Source organism: Heloderma suspectum, chromosome 14 (assembly GCF_057233095.1).
Source record: "Heloderma suspectum isolate Gila_16-S chromosome 14, 16-S_ref, whole genome shotgun sequence".
Classification (NCBI taxonomy): domain Eukaryota; kingdom Metazoa; phylum Chordata; class Lepidosauria; order Squamata; family Helodermatidae; genus Heloderma; species Heloderma suspectum.
Window position 1 is genome coordinate 2,562,682 of NC_139471.1, and position 21,074 is coordinate 2,583,755.

Below are 21,074 nucleotides of genomic sequence, written 5' to 3' on the forward strand. Positions count from 1 at the left end.
ACGGAGACAGCTTTGGTCGCCTTGGTGGATGACCTACGCCAGGAACTGGACATGGGGAGTGTGTCCCTGTTAGTTCTGCTGGACCTCTCAGCGGCATTCGATACTATTGACCATGGTATTCTTCTGAGACGCCTCACTGGGATGAGAGTTGGGGGTACTGTTTTACAGTGGCTCCATTCCTTCCTAGGGGGGCGAACTCTGAAGGTGGTGTTGGGGGATGCCTGTTAGACTCCATGGCTGTTAGCTGGCGGGGTCCCTCAGGGTTCTGTTCTGTCCCCCATGCTATTTAATATCTACATGAAATTGCTGGGAGAGGTTATCCGGAGTTTTGGAGTTCAGTGCCACCAATATGCTGATGATGCCCAGCTCTACTGCTCCTTTCCACCAGATTCCAAGGAAGCTGTTTCTGTCCTTAACCAGTGTTTAGCATCAGTAATGGACTGGATGAGGGAGAACAAATTTAAACTTAATCCAGACAAGACAGATGTGCTCCTGGTCAGTCCAAAGGTAGATCAGGGAATAGGGATTCAGCCTTTGTTGGATGGGGTTGCACTCACCTGAGTCTTCAGAGGTTCTCTGAAGACTCAGGTTCGGCATTTGGGAGTGCTCCTGGATTAGCCCTAAGCCTGGATGCTCAGGTTTCAGTGGTGGCCAGGAGTGCTTTTGCACAGTTAAAACTAGTGCTCCAACTGCGCCCGTTCCTGGAGATGTTTGATCTGGCCACGGTGACACATGCCTTAGTTACATCCTGTTTGGATTCCTGCAACACACTCTACGAGGGGCTGCCTATGAAGAGTGTTTGGAAACTGCAGTTGGTCCAAAGAGCTGCTGCCAGACTGTTGACTGGGGCTGGCTACAGGGAGCATACAACTTTGTTAAAACAGCTTCACTGGCTTCCAGTCTGTTTCTGGGCACAATTCAAAGTGCTGGCTATGACCTATAAAGCCCTATATGGCTCCAGTCCAGGTTATCTGAAAGACCGTATCCTCCCTTATGAACCTGCCTGTGTCCTGAGATCCTCTGGGGAGGCCCTTCTCTTAGTCCCACCACTGTCATGGGCACATTTGGTGGCAACCCGGGAGAGGACCTTCTCAGTGGCTGCCTCACGGCTGTGGAATGCCCTTCCCAGGGCGGCTAGGATGGCTCCCTCCTTGATGTGTTTCCGGAGGCAGGCTAAAACATTCTTGTTCCATCAGGCCTTTGGGACATAGTTGGAATCTGGGGGTAAGCTGCTAAAATGCTGTTTTGAAATGCTGTTCTAATATTTTTAATATAATTTTAATTGTACTGCTGTTTAATTATATTTTAACTTTTGTATATTTTCATCTGTTTTAATTGTATATGTTTTAATATTTGTAAGCCGCCTTGTGTCCCAGTACTGGGGAAAAGGCGGGGTATAAATATGATGATGATGATGATAAATAGCAACAACAATAAATATAACAATGATAACAACACAATTCGAATGAATCAGGAATAAAACCACATGCTCTCCTGTGTGCTACAAGCCATAGCTGACTGGGTCACGCTTCAGGGAAAGCCTCTGGAAAGAGATAAGTTTTAAGAAAACGGTTGGAAGTCAGAATTGTGGGGGGCGGTTTAATGTCAACTGGTGGAGAGTTGCAGAGGATGGGGGCTGCTGTGCTGCACGTGCTCCTGAGGCGTCCTGGAGCACGTGGCGCCCTCCGAAGTGCTCCCTCTGGTGATCGCAGAGATCGGGCAGGGACGTGAGGAGGGGTGAGGCGCTCCCTGAGGTAACCTCGTATGGGAGGAGGCAGTCCTTCAGGTGGTTAAGTCTCAAGCTGCTTGCCATTTAGGGCGTTAAAAGTGATAACCATCCCCTTGAATTGGGCTCAGTAGTGAATAGGGAGCTGGTGGTAGATGAGAAGGGGACGCAGGGCCATTCCACCAGCCCTGCTGGAAGACTTATTTTTTCCCCTCTTCCTTCCCTACTCCTTTTTCCTTGCGTGCCATGTATTTTCAGGTCGTAAGCCTGTGGGCAGGGACTGTCTTGATTTACTGATTATGTGTAAGTCATTCTGGGAGCCTTTTTGGCCGAGGAGCGGGATAAACATACTGCAAATAAATACATAAAGTCACTCCCTAACAATTGGTATAATACGTATACATTTTATCCTCTCTGTAGCTCCTCCGACCATTCTCGACAGCTCAGCCACCATGGCGCCAGCTTCCCAGCAAGAGCCTGTTGGCACGGTCCCATTCTACCCCATGGCTCCTTCCTCTGTGGGGCTCAGGCCTGGCTTTTCAAGCCCCTATGCAGCAGAACAGGGCTCTATGTACCCAGGGGGCATGCTGCCTCCACCAGGTCTGCCGCCTCAACACAGTGAATTTCAGCCACAGGAGCAGTTCAGCCAGGAAGCAGGTATTCCCTCGTTGGGTGATGGGGAAGAATCCGTGCCTTGCCCTTTTGTCCGGACAAAACCCCTAACAAAGCACCTTGGGCCCTAGATAGCTAAAGCTCCTTTAGATAGCTTTAGAACACACCTGTGTTTAGAACGCACCTGCCCATGGTCTGCATTGCTGACGCATGTTTATTGCGGAGCCCCTTTATGGGCTGCAACATCTGCGAAAAATATACTACCTGCAGCCTGGTGCACAGCGAGGCTGTCTTGGTGGTTCATTTAATTTTATTTATTACATTTCATTTATTACAATTATTACATGTATTTATTTGTTTAGTCATTCATTCAGTTTCCATATTGCCCAATAGCCAAAGCTCTCTGGGCGGTTTATAAAGATCAAAACCTTAAAATATATATTATAAAAACCATTGAAATACAAACATATAAACAGACAGCACACACAGAGGCAGATACGTATCTAAAACAATTTTAAGCAATCAACAAGAATAATCTGCTTGTTCCTCCTTACGAGATTTCCTCCCTTCGGGGAATGGAACAATTTGCAAGAATGCTGCAAGACTTCAGTTGGGGTTGTCTGTCCTTTCAGGAGCTAAGGTGGTGTGTCATGAGGTAGCTTTCCTGTTTTACATTCTCGTGGTCTATTATAGCTTATGTCTGGGTTGTGCCATGCTGCCTTTCTCTAGGGCAGGGGTGTGGAGCCACCGAACCATGGGCTAAATGCAGCCCTCTTGTGGTCACAATCCAGCCTTCCAGGTTTTCCCAGATGACCACGCATTAATGGCATTAGCCACTCGTATTTTATTTCCAGGTCAAGACATTTCAGTTCCCCCTCCTATTTCCCTACTGTGCTTTCCGTTCTTTAATGGGGAGCTCTTCAAGGATCCCACTTTTTCAAGAAGGGCTTTCCTGGCTGATTATCCGTGAAATCATAGGCATCTTAGTTCTTTGCAACTGGTTAGGTTCCTGCAAGGTTAGAATTATTGATCAGTTGATGCATGTTAGCGATGAAGTGATTATGGAGCCTATTTCCACTCGTCTACGAACAGCGAAACTGACCTGTCCTGTTTTATATATGTAAGCAGTGCAGCGTGTCCCTCAGGAGACCCCACTTTGGAAATCTGTACCGGAATCCAGAGAGGACGACTTCTATGGGAAGATGGCAAGCATGGTAACGGCCTTTCTCTTAACTCCCTCTCCCTTAGGCACTTTTAGTGGCCTTCATTTTGCAGGCCGATTTTGCCTAAGCCGTTTTTGAAAGCTTACACACACCCTGTGAACCTTGGCTTAGCTTTGTGGGCAGTCAAGCAGCCCTCTTGAAGTCAGGTGACTCTGGATTCCGTTTTATTTATTCATTCATTTTCTGAGTCACCGTACAGGCTTAGCTGAAATCTGCAGTTTGGCTGGGAGAAAATGGATTTTCCCCAGCAATAGTACATTTTTGTGAGCTATCCCTACTGTTATGCAAAGTATTATGGGGTGGCTTGGCCTTGAATGGGCAGTTAAAACTCGTGAACTTTCCAAAAATATATAATACATAGATAGAAAGTGACGGATCGATACAGCGGCCTGTAGTTTTGGTCTCTCCTTGACAGCGTGGCTCTAAGGACTGTCATGATAACAGCCTGCACTTCAAAATATGCCACTACACCACTGATCATCTGGAAGAGGAGGGGAGTCTATGCAAGACGTCATGGACCAGACAGAGGAACCCCACCTTCTGGGCCTTGCTGCTTGACAAACCCACCCGGGGCGGGAGGGAGCTATACAGACCTAACCGTGCCCTCTTGCAGGGAGTTGGCTGTGCTTGCTTGTTCATGTGCTGGCTTTGTATCTGTGCAGGGCCCGGGCCGGCGATCCAGAACTACCTCCCAGTCTTCAGCCCACACGGTATGCCACGGAGTTAGACCCACTCTCCTTACATTTCACTCTTTTCTGCATAACTTCACTTCTCCATGGTTTATTAGTACTTGCTCTCTCTCCTCCTCTCCCCCTCTGCCTCCTTGCGTCAGTCGAAAATGTAACCTTGATCACTTGTGTAATCCCAGGGCTTTGGGCAGCGCTCTCGGACCACCTCGGAATCCTCTGTGCATTCTGTTGGGCGCGAGAGGCGGAGCTCTGCAGCCAAGCAGCCCTCTCCGCCGCCACCATCGATCCCGGAGGGGAAGGAAGCCAATAAGGAAGCCAAAAAGGAAGCGCCACCCCGGAAGGTAGATCAGACCTGATGGTGCTAACCAGAAATGTTTCCTTGCAAACTCTCCAAAGAGAGGGTGGAGAACAGCTCCATTCTCATCCCCAGATTTGCCAGGGGATTGCTTTGGGTGGCCTTGGGTAACCCTGCCCTGCACCCCCAATCTCCCCTGCAACTTGCTCAGGGTTTCCGCATACATGAAGTGGAGGAATAGCACTGCAGAGCTGACTCTGGGATCTCCAAGTGAAAAGCATTTTATTATGTGAGAGTATTATATACATAGAGGCTAGTGCCTGCTGACCTCTTTGAAGGTTTTGAAGCAGGCATTAAATACTTCATTATTCCAGCAGGCCTTCCCTTTTTAGCATTCTTGTTCCTTTTGCTGACTCTGGTATACTGTTTTTAAGCTGTGTTGTTTTATTGTTGGATTTTTATTTTTTGTTAAATGGTTTTTAGTTGGAAGTTGTTTTTAGTTATATGTTGTTTGTATATATTGTCCTTACGCTTTTGTGTAAATGGCTTTTAACCTTGATGTTGTAACCTTTGTAAACCACCCAGAGAACTTCGGCTGTGGGGCAGTATAGAAATGTAATAAATTATCAGTAATTATTGCAGACTTAGTATGGCACTGTTCATTCAGTGCAGGGGTGCAGAACCTCAGGTCTGGGGTCCCAATCTGGCTCTCTTGAGGTTGCCCAGATGACCACTCCCCCTTCCCCTGGCCTCACCCCTTTTCCCCTGACCACCGATCATTTAGCGGTTTTCTGGCTTTTACACAGTTTTTTTCCCATTCTGAAAGGTTGAAATGCCTCTCCGAAGGCTTTGTTCCTGGCAGGAAGAGCTTTAAGCTTAATTATGCTGGTATTTTTGGCCCTGCCCCATTAACCTTTGGCTCCGCCCACCCCTGGGATGCACCCCCTCCCCAGAGCTTCTCCGAAATGGAACGCAGCCCTCAGGCTGAAAGAGGTTCCCTACCCCTGACCTAGGTGTAGGCGCTGTAGAAATAAGAAACAACCTGAAAGAAAATGTTTCTTTTACGCTGGCATGCAGCAGATATGTGGGCGGGGGGAAATAAGCCAAATGACATCTTTGTTTTTAGAGCGGTGCGACGTGGTTTGGCTGGCTGATGGGGAAAGGCAAGAATGAAGCCCACCTCCCCGATGATAAGAACAAATCCGTAAGTCCTCTCCACCCTCATGGCACCTGCCTTGGCTTGTGCAACAGCTTTCACTGGGATTGTTTTAACCCTCTTTAATTCATAATCCAAATGTTGTGCATAGATTCATGTAGCAATTGACCTCTGGGTTCTTTTTTAAATAAAACAAGCCCCACCCCACCTTACCCAGATGCTGACCTGAATCCCTGCCCTCCTCCGAGGAATTGTGTAACTGTCTGCGTGCCTGATTGATTCTCCTTGTAACCTCTGCACTGTTGTGTTATTAACACAGATCGTTTGGGATGAAAAGAAACAGCGGTGGGTCAACTTAGATGAACCGGAAGAAGAGGTAAAATGGTGTGACGAGTTCAGATTTGTAATTAGCATCATTCAAGCTGTTAAGGGATGCAATTGTAATTTAGATCAGGGGTCTCTAAACACAGTTGTGTGTGTGTGTGCGCGCATGCATGCATGTGCACGTGTGTGTGTACGTACATACACCTTTTTGCCAAGCCACCCCCCCCCCCCATTACCAGGGTATGGTAAACCTGCCATGACAGCCAGTGGGGTCCCTAGGTGGGCAGGGGGCAACCTTCCTCCTTCCAACTCTGCAGTTTCAGCCTGTTCTGTCCTTCTGCCCCATCTCTGCAACACTGCCCCACTCCCAAGGTGATTTTGTGGGTTGGAGGAGAGGGAGTTTGTTGTCTAGTCCCACCGAAGTCCCCTTGCGATGACCCTAACTCGAGGCATCCCAACACAAAACTCTCCGGAAAAGCTTGGTCCAAGGGTCTTTGTTCATTTTTCGTTGCAGAGCAAGCCTCCGCCTCCACCTCCCACAGGGTTCCCTCAGGTTCCTCCGGCTGCACCTTCTGGACCAGGGGGTCCTCCCAATGCCTCCGTCAACATGTTCTCCAGGAGAGCAGGTACCTGCAGAGTTGTGAGACTTCCTCTGTAGTCTGGAGCAGGTGAACCTTTCTGGAACTACCTTCAAGGGAGTCAGACTCTTGGTCCATCTAGCTGGAACTGTCTCCTCTGGCTAGCAGTGGCTCCCAGGCTTGGGGCAGAGAGGGGCCTTTCAGTAGACCTGTGTGGAATTGAACCTGGAACCTCCTGCATCCAAAGCACGGCCTGTGCTAGAGAGCTGTGGCCTTTCCGGTCAAGCCCAAGGAGTCTTGATTTCTGGCATTCCCTTAGTGCAGCGGTGACGAACCCCCAGTGTGCGGGTCTAATCCAGCCTACTGACTCCCAGTCCGGTCCACGGAGCTATCGGTTCCTCCAGCCTGCCATTGGGAGGGGGAGTGGTGTGCAGGGGGATGCAACTGCTTCTCCCAGCACCACCCGAGCCCCTCTTTCCGCGCTGAAAGAGGCACGGAACTCTCTCAGCATGGACGAAGACTAAGATGTGCTGGTGGGCGGAGTTTGTGGCGATAACATCAGTGGGCATGGCTACACCCACCGACTCCACGTCAGGTCCTTAACCCTGGTACTAAATTCGGTGCTATGCAAACCCCCGCTGGCTGTGCTGGTAGGCAGAGATGTGTGCGTTTGCATATATTGCTCTGAGTCTTCCTCCTTCTCCCGCTGCCCGGTACCCTGAGAGCCTCAGTGACTTGGCACCGCAGAGCAGGGGTGTTGAAGCCAAGCTGAATTTCAGGGAAGATTTCAGGGGCTGCGATCCAGTGGTGGAGGGGGCCAAGGGCAAAATGGCACAGGGCCAAGAATACCAGCCTATTTTAGCTTAAGGCTCGTATTGCCAGTGACTAGGCCTTAGGAGAGGCATTTTTCGACCCTTAAGAAGGGAGGGGGGAAGCTGCACAAAAGCCACGAAGCCATCAAGCGATAGGTGTTCAGGGTTAAGGGGGAAGGCGCCATCTGGGGACCATGGAGGGCCGGAGTGGCACCTCAGATAGGCCCGATTTGGCCCTCAACACCCCTGCTATGGAGCAACAAGCAATGTAGGTTTTGCCATCCTGACGCCAGCAGTTAAGGCGCGCTTGCTCTTGCTTCCTGGCGGCCCCCGCCCCAGTCTCTGTACTGAGCCTCCACCCAGCACGACTTGTCTTCCCTGCTTGCCTCTTTCCAGCGGGAAGCAGAGCTCGATACGTCGACATCCTGAATCCGAGCAGGGCTAAATCGCCTGGCGCTGCCCCCGCCCCCTCAGACCTCTTTGCTCCGCTGGCCCCGATGCCCATCCCGGCAAACCTGTTTGTACCAAACCCAGGTGAGTAAAGCCAGATGAAAGCGACGGGCAAAGAGGCGGGTCTGCGTGGCTGTTTCCCTGCCTGCTTTCCTGTCCAGAGAAAGGTTAGGTGGGCAGCTGTACCGCTTTCCCTCCAGTCCTTTGAGGAAGGGAGAGATCGAAAAGGAAGGAATAATCACAAGTTTTAGAAATTTAGAAGTGGCTGGGTGGGGAATGCTGGGAATTGTAGGACTTGTTTCTGTCTAAACATGCATAGAATTGTGCTCTGTCTCTTCAGACTCAGAGTCTCCAGTTCCTCTTACAGCACCTGATGAAGTGGGTTGTGACCTTTAAACAGGTGTATCTGCAGAAAGCCTTCCATTCTCTTAAAGCAACAGTTACAAACCACAAGGTGCACTAACAGTCTTTATAATGTGCCTAGAAACTATAGTCCCTATTGCGTCCCTGATTAATACAATCAAATTTCGTTATCTATTGTTCTGCAATCTGACATTCTAAACAATCCCCAGATTTCCCTTTCTGGGGGATTTGAGATATACTATAAATCACCTTTCCGAATCTGAGTCCCTCCAGATGTGTTGGACCGCAACTCCCATAGTGGGGGATTATGGGAAGTGTAGTCCAACACATATGGATGGTGTGTGCTTGGACAAAGCTGATGTAAATATATACAGAAGGGTAGCCCTTGTGTTAGTCTGTTGTTTCAGAAACAGTGAAGAGTCTTGCGACACCTTAAAGACATCATGCATTCATTTATGGCATAAGCTTTTCTTGAATTTTGACATTTTCTGGAATGGTTGGCACAACGTTTGAATAGCAACACTTTTTCTCTTTTGTTTTAAGAAAAACTTAAATGTTGACAGACAATAGTGTTCTAACAGATCAGAGAAATGTTAAAGCAGCCTTCCCCAATCTGGTGCCCCCCCGTTATGTCGGATACAACTCCCATAATCCCCCACAATGGGAGTTGTGGCCCAACACACCTGGAGAACCTCAGATTCGGAAAGGTGATTTATACTATACCTCAAATCCCCCAGAAAAGGGAAATCTGGGGCTTGCTTGGAACATGAGATGGAAGAACAATAGACGAGAAAGAAATTTGATTGCGTTGGTCAGAGACTTAATAGGGACTATGGTTTCTAGGCATGTTGGAGAGACTCTTCGTGCACGTTGTGATTTGTAACTGTTGCTTTAAGAGAACGGAAGGCTTTCAGCAGTTATACCTGTTTAAAAGCACAGTCCTACATATATTTAGACAGAAAAATGTCCTACAACTCCCAGCATGGCTAGGGGGTTATGGGAGTTGTAGTCCAACATATCTGGGGGGCACTAGGATGGGGAAGGCTGGAGGAGCTCTCTTTGCCCTGTGCCGAAGGCCTGTTCTTGAAAGACACAGTACACAACCTTGGGCTATTTTCCCTGGGCGCACCGGCCAGTGTCCACTGCCCACCCTGGCCGACGGGGATGCGAAGCGTGCTCTGTTCACTAAGCTCGTGGTCTCTTCATCCAGCTCTGGAGCAGCAGCAACCTCTGGAGGGCACCGTGCCGGAAGAGCAGATGGCACCCGGAAATGAGCCCAGCCCTGCAACGGCTGCGGAACGTCCCGTGAGTTGGTGTTGCAGAAAGGTGGCGAGGGGGAGCAACCCTTGGATGTGGCCCGCAGTACCTTTGAGTCTGGCCCACGGCCTCCCCACAGTGTTGCCCCCCCCTTGCAGCCATCAGGCGGCAATGATGGGAGTTGTAGTCCAACACATCTGGAAGGCTGGGAAAGATTTCTCTAAAGACCAAGAGGAGCTTTCTCTTGCTTGTGCCAAAGGCCAGGGCGTGAAAGATATGCTGCTTAATCTCGGGATGCTTTCCAAGGTCCCACTTGCTCTAAAAAAAATTTAATCCTAATTGCTACAGGTGTTGGGGCAAGGAGCAGATTCATCAGGTGGGGTGGGATGGAAATATGTGTGGAGGGGAGAAAGAATGGATTGAGGTGTGTGTATGAGATAATGAGAGTGTGGATTGAATGGGTTATGAAGTGTGTGTGTGTGTGTGTATGGAGGGATGGGGGAGAGAAAAGGGAGGATTGAAGAATAGGATGGATAAGTGTGTGTATGTGTGTGTGAGAGAGAGACAGACAGACAGACAGAGACAGAGAGTGAATGAGAATCTGGGGTGAACGGATGATGAATTTGTGTGCGTGCGTGTAGGAATCAAGGGATGGGTGTATGCGAAACACGATGAATGATGTGCGTGTATGTGCGTGCGTGCGTGCGGGGGGGGGGGGGTTGCCCAGTTTTGGCTCTGGCCCAGACTGGTTACCCCCAAGGGAATAGTGCTCCTCATGAAGAAAAGGTTTCCTACATGATCCCTGTCTTCTTGGAAGACTACAAAACTCCTGATGGAAAGTCATGCAGATTTGTCCTTCAGCAGGATTTCGGTTTAACAAACACATTAGTACTTGCTTATTACTTGTTTGATCATCTTGTGAGCAGTCACTTGGGCCTTTGGGCCTGTTCCGTGGGTTACGCCACCATGTAATTGCTTCTTCGTTTCTTTCCTTTTAGTACTTAAATTCTGCCACGCTTCCACCCGACTCTGAGCTCCCTCAGTCTAATCCAGAGGGATCCCAGTCTGGAGAGGTAGGTCTGCCTTGTGGATGGATGTTCAAGACTCCTGGTAGCATATCCTGAACCCTTTGATCAGGAGTGTAGAAGCTCAGGCCCTGGGGCCAAATCCAGATGGCCACGCCCCTTTTTGCCTGACCACCAATCATTGGTGGTTTCCTGGCTTTTGTGCAGTTCTTCCCCCATTCTAAAAGGTTGAAATGCCTCTCCTGTACAGTTGAGTTACTGGCAGGAAGAGCTTTAAGCTACAATACGCTGGTATGTTGGCCCCAGCCCTTTTGCTTTTGGCCCCACCCACCACTAGAATGTGGCACCCGAGAGACTCCCCAAAATGGAATTCGGCCCTCGTGCGAATAGAGGTTCAGCACTTTAGATTGTAGGCACTTTTGCAGTGAGGTTACTGGTCCAAGAGCTGATAACCGCTGGAGATGGGGAACAAAAATTCATCTATTCCAGAGTCGGGATCAGAAGTTAGGCCAAAAATGTGATGGAAGCTTCTCGGATACATTTTAGTATCCTGCCACTGAACCTTATGCTAATGGAGTAGAACTTGAACAAACATTGAAGGGCGCATTCAGAAGAAGTTGCCTTGCCAAGTAGCTCCCTTTTTTTTTTCTTTTAATGTGAAATGGGGTTTCTCTCTCCTGTGCGTGAGTCTGATTTAGCAGGTCAAATGCCATGAAAATGCTGCTTAAACTGTTACAGATCATACGCAGCCATTATCTCTAGATGCATCTTAGGTGTTTATAACCCAGAAAGTCCCATTTTGATTTAAGCTAATTTTCATTTTGTAATTCATATCATTTAATCCTTGGCACTGGAAGACTGTACCCGCCCCCCGCTGTGTGTGTGTGTGTTGTTTTTTTTTAACAAAATAGGATAACAGAGCTTGAGGCAGTGGCCTGCATGATGACTTTTGATTCCTTTTCTCGTATGTGTTGTGTGTGTTTTTTGCTGTTTTGTAGCTTTCGCGCTCTAGCTCAATGAGTTCATTGTCACGTGAAGTAAGCCAGCATCTTAATCAGGTACATTTGGCTGGCCGTTCTCACTGACCCTGGCTACCCTTTTCTTTTACTCCTCCTTCTCCTCGCCCTCCATCTCTTTTTATTTTACATTTGCTCAGTTTCACTAATACTGCCTCCATTCATCTCCTTCCACCTGTGTTTCATGTAACTAACAGGAAACCATAAAGATGAAGCGTTCCTTCTAATCCTCAAAGAAAGGTCTTCAGATACTTGCAGTTGCCTTAACTATCATAGACTCAATTTGCTGCTCCTGAGGCATGCTGGGAATTGTAGGACTTTTTTTCTGTCTAAACATGCATAGGATAGCACTCCTAGTAACTCTTCCTTGAAGCCATCAGATTTTGAATGCACAAGACATCCCCCTCTCGATGTGGGGCACAAGTTGCTCTGGAGCTGCCTTAGTCACAAGGGGGTAGCGGAGGCTGGGCTTGCAGGTCAAGCCCTGGGACTTTCTGATTAGCGGGGAGACTGATGTCATCTGCCACCCCGCTCAGGCTTCCTTCTTCCCTCTGAGCTTATTTGCAATCCTCGCAGTGAGGAGACCTGGTTTTGAGTCCCCCCTCGGCCATGAAGCTCACTGGGTGACTTTGGGCCAGTCAGTGACTCTCAGCTTCACCTACCTCACAGGGCTATTGTGGGGATAAAATGGAGAGGAGGAGGATCATGTAAGCTGCCTCAGGTTCTTTGCAAGAGGAAAAACGGCGGGATATTAATGTAATAATAAACATGCGTTTTCCCAAAGGACATGTTGTTGTTCTGCTTAATGCCCACACCCCTAACTCTCCCTCTCTCTGTTGTGGAAGTCCTTTGTGCCCTAGGACAGGGGAGGCTACTGCAGGTGGTCCTCAGGCCATTTCCACCCTCTGCACCCTCACCGCACAGTCTACAAACAAGCGAAATGTTACCCTTTTGTAGTGCCAAAAGTGCCATTTTTGTCCCCCTCCCCCATGAAATGCATAGTTTTGTAGCTGCCGAATTTGTGAAGGGTGACCAGGTCCCCATGCAGCTTGCAAGTTTCCTCCCGTGCCGAGGAAGAAGAGGGGAACGTAAAAGAGGAACGCTTTTTCGGCTGCTGTACATGGCATTCACGGCAGATGCGCAGAGACCCTTGTTCTGGCTCTTTGCGTCACGCTGGGGTCCACACAAAGAGCCAGGCTGTGGGTTAGGCCTGTAGTGTCAACAAACCACTGCGTGGAAGTTTTATCTAGGCCACCTCCCTGTCGCATTTAGAGCAGCCCTCAAAGCAACTTCCCTCCGTTTGGGCTTTGTAATCTTTAAAATACTAGGAGAGCCTTCCCCAAGGGGGTGCCCTCCAGAGGTATTAGACCACAACTCCCAGCATGCCTCAGCCAGCCCTGCTGAGAGTTGTAATGCAACACGTCCAAGGAGCACCTGCTTGGGAAAGGCCGTCCGAGCAACACTGACCTTCTGCTTCAGCCCCCATCACTGGGACAGGGGATCTCAGACCCTGGGGCCAAATCTGGCCCAGCTGAGGCCCATTTCATTCCCCCTTTCCCTGCACCTCTGATTGTTTGGTAGCTTCCCAGCTTTTCTGCAGCTTTTCCCCCCATTCCAAAAGATTGAAATTCCTTTCCTAAAGCTTAGCAACTTAAGAGCTGCAACCCACAACATGCTGGGGGTTTTGGCCTTTTTGGCCCCACCCACCCCTGAAAGCAGTCCCCCACCCCTGCTGTAGAAGAAGGAACCAAGTGCTTCATCTTTGTATACTTCCATCTTTGGGGGGCTGTCATGACAGTGCCAAGAAGGAGAGCCTCTCTCCCCCAAGTGGGGGCTCACTGAAGCAAGGCATGAGGCTGACTGACCCAACCGGCTGGTGCTCCTTCGGGCCCATGGCAGAGTTAACCTTTTCAGTCTATTTCTTGCATGCCAAAGACGCCTCTCCACCCCAATGTGAGCTGTTTCAGATTTGTGCATGTGCCTTTTGTTTTGTGACGACTGCATCGCTCCTGCTGCTGTTGTGGGTAACACGGAAACTTCCCAAAGTGTGTGTGTGTGTGTGGGGGGGGGCATGTGGGTTTTGTTAGTTTTCAGTTCTTGCATCCATGTGTGACAGTCTGCTGCTCTGTATCTTAGTGGGGCACCAGTGTTGTGCTGTCTCTTCATCTGTCAGGTATACGGAATGAGTATTGGTAAAAACAAACAAACCATTAAGTCTCTTTATCACATCTCACTAATGGACAGTTCTTTCCTTTTAGCCTCCTTTGGGAGGACCCCCGACGGGCGCTGTCCAGTTTTACAACCCATCTCACTTTGCACAGGTAATGGCATGCATCCTTGCAACTTCCCTGGGAGAGAGAGCTTCCATTTTACCCATGATTCATATTCTCACTGTTACCTCCAGTCTGAGATTGGAGGCCAGAGGTTCTGCATCCCTAATCTATATCCCCAGGGTGGGGGTGGGGAGGGTGAGAGGCTTTTATTGGAAACTCCCTTCAACCATAGCCTTGCTGGGAATATTCTTGCAAAAACCACCGCCTCTCAGCTTTGAGAATTTGAGATAGATTCAGCACCAAATTTGAAACACTTGTTTTGTGTTCGTTATGTTTTAAATCCATAGCCAGAGTATGGATGTACAGATGGTGTTAAATCCATTCTATCTCTGCTTCATGGATTGTCCAGTGTTTTTCGTTCCGCCATCTGCTCATTGGCAGAATCAGATATTTTTTTAGGGATATTTGGGAATTTTGTTCAATTTGCAAATTTGCTCCCCCCCCCCCATTAAAAAAAAAAAGGTCCGTAAGTCTGCGCAACTAGGAAGAAGCTAGTCCACTGCAGAATGTGCAGGTCAGATTCTCAGAAATCCAAACTTATGTGAATCCATTCTGGATTTCCCTAACATCCCAAGGTCAGAGGAAAGTGGTTCTGTATATTTACAACAACCTGAGGTTCTGTTTTGTTTGCAGGATTGTTTGTTTCTTGTTGCATCAGTTAAACACTGGATTTAAACCTGCTGTGTTGTCTTTTTCAGCCTGCTGCAGCTCCAGGAAGCTTAAGACTCAACAGAATTGGACAGAGGAAATACCCCACCTTAAAATAGCATCCAGGAAATCTGTGATCTGGGCCCATCACGCATGGCCTTGACAGATTAATTCAAGATCCCACAGTGCAGGGAACCCACCCTCTCTCCTGCTGAGGGGATGGCTGTTTGGTGTGGGTTTTCCACCGAGGCTGCAGCCAAGCGTGCCCCATTATAGAAAAGCTGGCTGGAGCATTCTAACTTCAGAGGGAGTGGAAATAACTGAACCATCAGGAATGAAAGGGCTGCTCTCTGTTAACAGGAATGAAACAGAAAGCAGGAGAGCTGTTTTTCTCCTTTGGCTGAATTTCTAGAATTTGGATACTCCAGCGATTCATGAATTCTTTAAGGAAAGGGGCCTTTCCCGATACGTAGGGAGTACATTTCACCTTTTCACGTTACAGTTAGTGGCCTTACAGGGATTGGGGCCCAGTGTTTATGCATCTTAACTGCCAGCTGGGTTTATTGCTTATTTGAAGCATTAAGATATTTGGCTGGGATTTTCTTCTCCTGTCGATCTTCCCCTCCACCTCTTGGGGAGGGGGAACATAGCTCATCCAAATAAACAGACAGATGTATAACGAATTGCGGGGGGGGGGGAGGAAACTAAACAAAACTGTGATTTGTAATCTAAGATTTAATTGGAAGTGGAATTTCTTTAGTATGTATGTTGTTTGTGTTTAGGCTCCTTGTAAAGCGAACTGTATAGTCCAAAACAGAAGCTCTTTGTATAGCAGGCGGTGCTGTTTTCTTTCTGATGATTCCTCTTGAAGTGCAATATGGCTCCTTTCTCTCTTTCTCTCTCAATCTCCTAATTTAAGGCAGTTAACAGCTCACAAGGGTTTTGCATTCTGTTTTTTTAAAGTGTAGTGTTCAGGGTCTGCTTCTGCTCTTCTGCTTCGGACTTCCTCCATTATCAAAATGGCAGAGGTCTTACTTGGCTAACCATCACACCGCTACTAAATCTGAGTGGATTTGGATTCCGCAAAGCCTCTCCAGCAGTGGACACGAAACTCGTTTCTGCTTGGGGCAGGAAATTCCCTGAGTCTTTCAAGAGAAGTCGTGTCCACATCAGCTTGAAAAACGCAACCAGAGGAGACGTAAATATTTATGTAAAGTTTGCTCTGATAGAGACGATTCAGTCTTACCGCCACCAGTACTGCTTATGACAGAAGCAGTGTTCGTGTAGGTTTATTCATGTTGTTCCTTGACTCTCATCGTGGGTGAACCCCACAGATCTGGGAATTGGAACGCCTTAAATATATTGCAAAGGGATTGTGTTTGGGAGGATTGCTCACCATCTGCAGTCAAGAACCTGGACTTGTCCTGGCAGTCTTTGTCACCAAGCCTTCTGAAACATCTGGGTCCCGTTCCCCCCCCCCCTTACAAGCTTTCTATCTGCCCTCCACATAGACTGCCAAACATCAAGGTTTTCTCAGTGCAGAGAGAGCCCCTCTCTGTCCTAAATGTTAGAATTGACACTGTACATTCTTAAATAAAATGTTTTGCGCTCTGGAGCACTTTTTCACATTTTACTTGGCTTGTGGTTATTGGGGGGAGCCCACTGTATATCGAAGAAGCTTCTCTGTGCTGATCACAAGCCTTGGTCCTCAAACGAGCTTTACCCTGGAGGAGGAGACATCAGCAGGCTCATCATGAGCACAATATGACCGTCACTACAGTTCTGTTTATTAAATGCGGAGCTAGAAACCTGACTTTTCATGCCTCGTTATACACTGTAATGCACTTTCTTCCCTACATAGCGAATTCTGAGTTTAGTCCCCACTTTTTAAGGTTCTGTATTTGTTTCAGGCAGCCAAAGAAGCCAGAAACCATATATTTAAAACGGATGCTTTCAACATTGTGTTGTCCTACCGATGATCACCTGGTGATGAGGAAACTTAGTATTTCTGGGGTAAAAAATAAGAGTTAAGAGCTAACATTGGTTACGACACAAGCTTTGGTGGTCTAGAATCCATTTCATCCGGTGTACGAGGTGTTCTCATTCAGCTATGGGGTGTGTGCGTATGTATGGCTTGGCCACCAGTCCTGAACTAGATCTTTTATGGCTTTGCTTCTCAGAAATCAGGGTAGGGGTGCGGGGTTGACAACGCTGCCTCTACCTTGGCCTTCTGGAACGGCATCTGGGCCTACAGATGTATAGACAACACATCTGGCATTACAGCTCCCCTACTCCCTGAGCATTAGTCCTGCTGGGGGATTGTGGGAGCTGTACTCCAAAACATCTGGAGGGTACCAGGTTAGCTTAGACTCTACACCTTTAGGTGATTTGATCACCCCCCTCTCTGGAGTACCTGCACTGTCCACATGTGGTGACTTCTTCCATATGATCAGGCAGGCCTGTTTCCGGGAATGGATTTGCTACCATCACACTGTACATTTTCAGGCACTGACTTACGACTTCCTTCTGGTGTGCACCCAGGAGCATCCTGTGTGAAAAGTGGCAAGCTAAGTGGTAGCCATGTTCATGCAGCACATCCCCCCCCCCCCCCCACGATCGGTGGAACTTTACTCCCTTATAACTGTGTTTAGAACTGAAGGCATCGTCTGGCCTTCCCCAGCCTAGTGCTGTCCAGATGTTTTGGACTTCAGCCCCCATCAGCCCCAGTGAGCATGGGCAACGGTCAGGGATGCTGGGAGCAGTCCAAAATCTCTGGAGGTTGGAGAAGGCTGCAAGTCGAGCAGTACCTTCTTGGGGCCAAAGGAGATGTCACAAACCCATGGGCAAGCTTGTGAATCCTTTTCATCAGGTAAAGTATTGAACAGAAAAAGGGGAATGGTCCTGGAGGAAAAAAAAAATGAGTGCTTTGCATCTTGCCTGATGAAATGTCCTGGAGAAGTCAAAAGCTTGCTCCTGGCTTTGCGACATTAATTTCTTGAAATCTATAGCCAGCCTTTCCGAGAAGGGACAGAAGTACATGACCGTCCCCTCCTCCTTTGATCTTCATAATGACAACCCTGCATGGTGGGCAAACGTGACTGTCCTAACCACCTGCAAGAGCAGTCTGCCAATTTGGCATGGTCATCTGTATGAAGGAAAATGTGGTGTGAAGGAATAAATAAAATGGCAGCATGTTAAACCTCTGAGGAGCCAGATGTGCTTCCGCCGGTTCCCATGTTTATCCTCATAACAGCCTTGCGAAGTAGGCTCAGCCAGGCTTTCCCAAAGCTGCTGCCCTCCAGATGAGTTGGACTACACTTCCCAGCAGAGGTGGAAGGTGTAGTCCAACCCATCTGGAGGGCACTAGGTTGCAGAAGGCCAGGTTAGGCTGAGAGAGGCTGACCAGCCCAGAGAGCTTCAGGGCAGGATTGGAACCCGGCTCTTCTCTGGTCACAGAATTGTAGAATAGCTGAATCTCAGAATAGTGAGGCTGGAAGGGGCCTGCCAGGCCGTCGAGTCCAACCGCCTGCCCCAGGCGGGCAGTCCTGACCACCTGCAGGGGCAACGTCTATTTACGCCCCTCCACAGCCTGGTGCCCCTCCAGTCGTCTTGGGAGTGCACTGGCCGTGCTGGCTGGGGGCTGCTGGGAGCCGCAGCCCAACACAGCTGGAAGGCCCAAGCTGGGGCGCTGGGGGCCGCAGCCCACAGCTGGAAGGCCCAAGCTGGGGCGCTGGGGGCCGCAGCCCAACACAGCTGGAAGGCCCAAGCTGGGGCGCTGGGAGCCGCAGCCCACACAGCTGGAAGGCCCAAGCTGGGGCGCTGGGAGCCGCAGCCCACACAGCTGGAAGGCCCAAGCTGGGGCGCTGGGAGCCGCAGCCCACACAGCTGGAAGGCCCAAGCTGGGGCGCTGGGAGCCGCAGCCCACACAGCTGGAAGGCCCAAGCTGGGGCGCTGGGGGCCGCAGCCCACACAGCTGGGACGGGGGCAGTTCGGAGAAGGGGCCGGGCTGGCGGGGCGCCGTAGTCCAGCGGACCCGGAGGGCCGCGGGGGCGACGGGAGCCGCGGCGCAGCCCCTGGAGGCGGGCTCCGCGGGCCGCCGCCGAGCGCCGGCCTGCCCTGAGGCGCCTCGCCGCGGCCAGAGAAGCGGCGGCGGCGGCGGCGGGAACGGGGACCGGCCGCTCCCTCCGGCGCCGGGTGAGCGAGGCGCAGGCGCGGCCGCGGCCTGGCTCGGGCCTAGCCCGCGGCCTCCCGCCCGGCCGCCGCCCCCGCGAGGTCGGCCGCCGCTCCCGGGCCGGGGCAGCGCCGCCGCCGGGGCGCGGCAGGGGCGGCGCGCGGGACGGGCCCCGCCAGCTTCGCGGGAGCGCTGCGGCGCCGGGCCCTTGCGGCCGGGAGCAGCCCCGCGAGGCAGGCCGCCGTGCGCGGGGGGGCAGCGCCGCCCCCAGCCCTGGCCGCGGCGGGGAAGGGAAGGGGCACGACTCGGCCCCCGAGCCCAGCGCCCCCAGGGCGTTCGGGCTGCCGCTCCCAGCCTTCTGCCCCTCCGCTGGGCTGACGGGAGCGGCCGCCCGAGACCTCTGGCGGGCCGCGCTGGGGCGCCCTCCGGCGCTCAGGGGGCATCCTGCGCCGCCGGCGCCCCCGCCGGGCTCCGCGCCCTCTCGCCCGGCGCAGAGCGGCCCCGGCCGCGCAAGGCGCGGGACCAAGGATGGCGAGGCCCTTGGCGCCCGGGCGCCAAAGGGGAGGGCCGCGCCGGCAGGCGGCCACTTGCCGGCCCGCGGCTTTTCAGGAGACTCCCCAGCCTGGCGCTGTTCAGGTGTGTGGAAGGGGTGCCTCCTTGCCAGGTAAGCTGAGCCCCTTTGTTTGCTCGCAGTGGTGCAGGCGATGGCCCCCTGCTCAGAACCAGGCGGGTGTGACTGAGCTTGGAGGTTGTTTTTTATTATTATTATTATTATTATTATTATTATTATTATTATTTCTGTGCCTCTCGATAGCCGAGGCTGCCTGGGCTGTTCACAGCAATTCACAAAAACTATAAACCACAGATACAACGTTATAATAAAGCATAGTATAAAATCCTTAACGTCCAAAATTTAAAACAATTTAAACAGCTAAAAACAGTTTCAGGGGGCCATTTCAATACTAGACCTGTTCAAGACAGTTGACATGAATGCCCCGTCATGTGCCACTCAATGCCTGGGAGCAGAGGGCAGGCTTAAGCTGGCGCCAGAAGATGAAAGTGTTGGTGCCAGGCAGGCCTCGGTGGGGAGGAAGTTCCATGGGGGGGGTCACCCAGAAGGCCCTCCTTTGTTGCCCTTTCTTGAGCCTTTGTTGAGCCTTTCTTGGAGGTGGCACTTGGAGGAAGGCCTCAGATGTTGGTCATAGTGTCTGGCTGGTTCGTGTAAGATTTTGATTGGCATAGCTCCAACAGCCAGGTTCCATGGACACAAACACTGTCGTAATCGGTGTGCCACGCACTACTGTTCAGAGGAATCATAGAATCATATCATGGGGTTGGAAGGGGCCTACAAGACCATGGAGTCCAACCCCCTGCTCAGTGCAGGAAGCCTGATTCCCAGGCAGTCTCCCAGCTAGGGCTGACCCTGCTTAGCTTCCAAGATCAGACGAGATCAGGCACATCCAGCCCTTTGCAATCCCTCCCCTAATGGGACTGTGTCCTCATAGAACCTCATAGAATCATAGGGTTGGAAGGGGCCTACAAGACCATCGAGTCCAACCCTCTGCTAAGTGCAGGAAGCCTGATTCCCAGGCGGTCTCCCATCCAAGTACCAACCAGGGCTGACCCTGCTTAGCTTCCGAGATCAGATGAGATCTTGACTGCTCTGTGAACTCTTGTGTGAATGATAGATAGATAGATAGATAGATAGTAATAATAATAAGCAAAATCTGTCAGCTTGATAAGCCATGTGCTGTAATAAATTATGTGCTTGTTAACATGTGCTCATTTTGCATAATTCTGCTTCTGCAATCCATGTTTTCAAAAGATGGTGAGAAAGGAACTGATACAAGGTTAGGAATGGATGAACTGTGGTGTGTGTGTGTGTGTTAGCGTTGACTAGACAAGGAATTGTACAGGGCACTGACACCCCCGTCCCCTGGAAGTCCAGTCCTTCATGTCTCTAACATGTGTGCTTTTACCAAGAACTTTCCATAGGTTTGCAAGCTTTTCTCCGTGACAGAAGGGATGGAAACTTGCATTTTTAAAAACAAAAACACTGAAATATGTATTATATTCTGCTCATGAAGATCCTATACAGCCAAAAGTGTCTCGGTGATCCAAGCACTTCAGAGACTGAGCTGGTGACAGAGTTCTGCAAATGCAGCCTCCAGGTTGCCATCAATGTACTTCCCCAGAAATAAGTCCCAAACTTGAAACCGATGGGACCTGTATCCTCATCCCAAGTTCATTACTCGGAAGTAAGCCTCAGACCTGCACCTGTAAAATGGACATGACCTGACAAATATGTGGATTATCTTTTGAAAGCCTCAGTTGGGAAATTATTTAAAAATAATAAAATACGTGGCTAATCCTTTTCTTCTTATTTTTATATCTAG

General features: G+C 50.2%; 1 protein-coding gene and 1 long non-coding RNA gene across 9 annotated transcripts in view; one reads left to right on the top strand and one right to left on the bottom strand.

Annotated features, from left to right (window-relative positions):
• Positions 1 to 16,139, top strand: part of SEC16A (SEC16 homolog A, endoplasmic reticulum export factor) — a 44,246-nt gene extending 28,107 nt beyond the window's left edge. For 4 of the 8 annotated variants that reach the window (XM_084820653.1, XM_084820654.1, XM_084820659.1 and 1 more), the window contains 13 exons: positions 2,147 to 2,383; positions 3,464 to 3,552; positions 4,224 to 4,271; positions 4,430 to 4,591; positions 5,672 to 5,749; positions 6,021 to 6,077; positions 6,540 to 6,651; positions 7,812 to 7,949; positions 9,439 to 9,533; positions 10,484 to 10,558; positions 11,509 to 11,568; positions 13,785 to 13,847; positions 14,558 to 16,136. In XM_084820653.1, coding sequence (XP_084676779.1) covers positions 2,147 to 2,383; positions 3,464 to 3,552; positions 4,224 to 4,271; positions 4,430 to 4,591; positions 5,672 to 5,749; positions 6,021 to 6,077; positions 6,540 to 6,651; positions 7,812 to 7,949; positions 9,439 to 9,533; positions 10,484 to 10,558; positions 11,509 to 11,568; positions 13,785 to 13,847; positions 14,558 to 14,626 — 1,283 coding nt within the window. In that variant the 3' untranslated portion in view covers positions 14,627 to 16,136. Of the gene's footprint in view, positions 1 to 2,146; positions 2,384 to 3,463; positions 3,553 to 4,223; positions 4,272 to 4,429; positions 4,592 to 5,671; positions 5,750 to 6,020; positions 6,078 to 6,539; positions 6,652 to 7,811; positions 7,950 to 9,438; positions 9,534 to 10,483; positions 10,559 to 11,508; positions 11,569 to 13,784; positions 13,848 to 14,557 lie in introns of all 8 variants that reach the window. The other 4 variants (XM_084820656.1, XM_084820657.1, XM_084820655.1 and 1 more) reach the window with 3 other exon arrangements.
• Positions 15,231 to 17,956, bottom strand: LOC146335527 (uncharacterized). Its single transcript, XR_014785856.1, has 3 exons — positions 17,445 to 17,956; positions 16,921 to 17,055; positions 15,231 to 16,231 (listed from the first exon to the last, which is right to left on the bottom strand). It is a non-coding gene; the product is annotated as an uncharacterized LOC146335527 (long non-coding RNA).
• Positions 17,957 to 21,074: the final 3,118 nt, after the last annotated feature.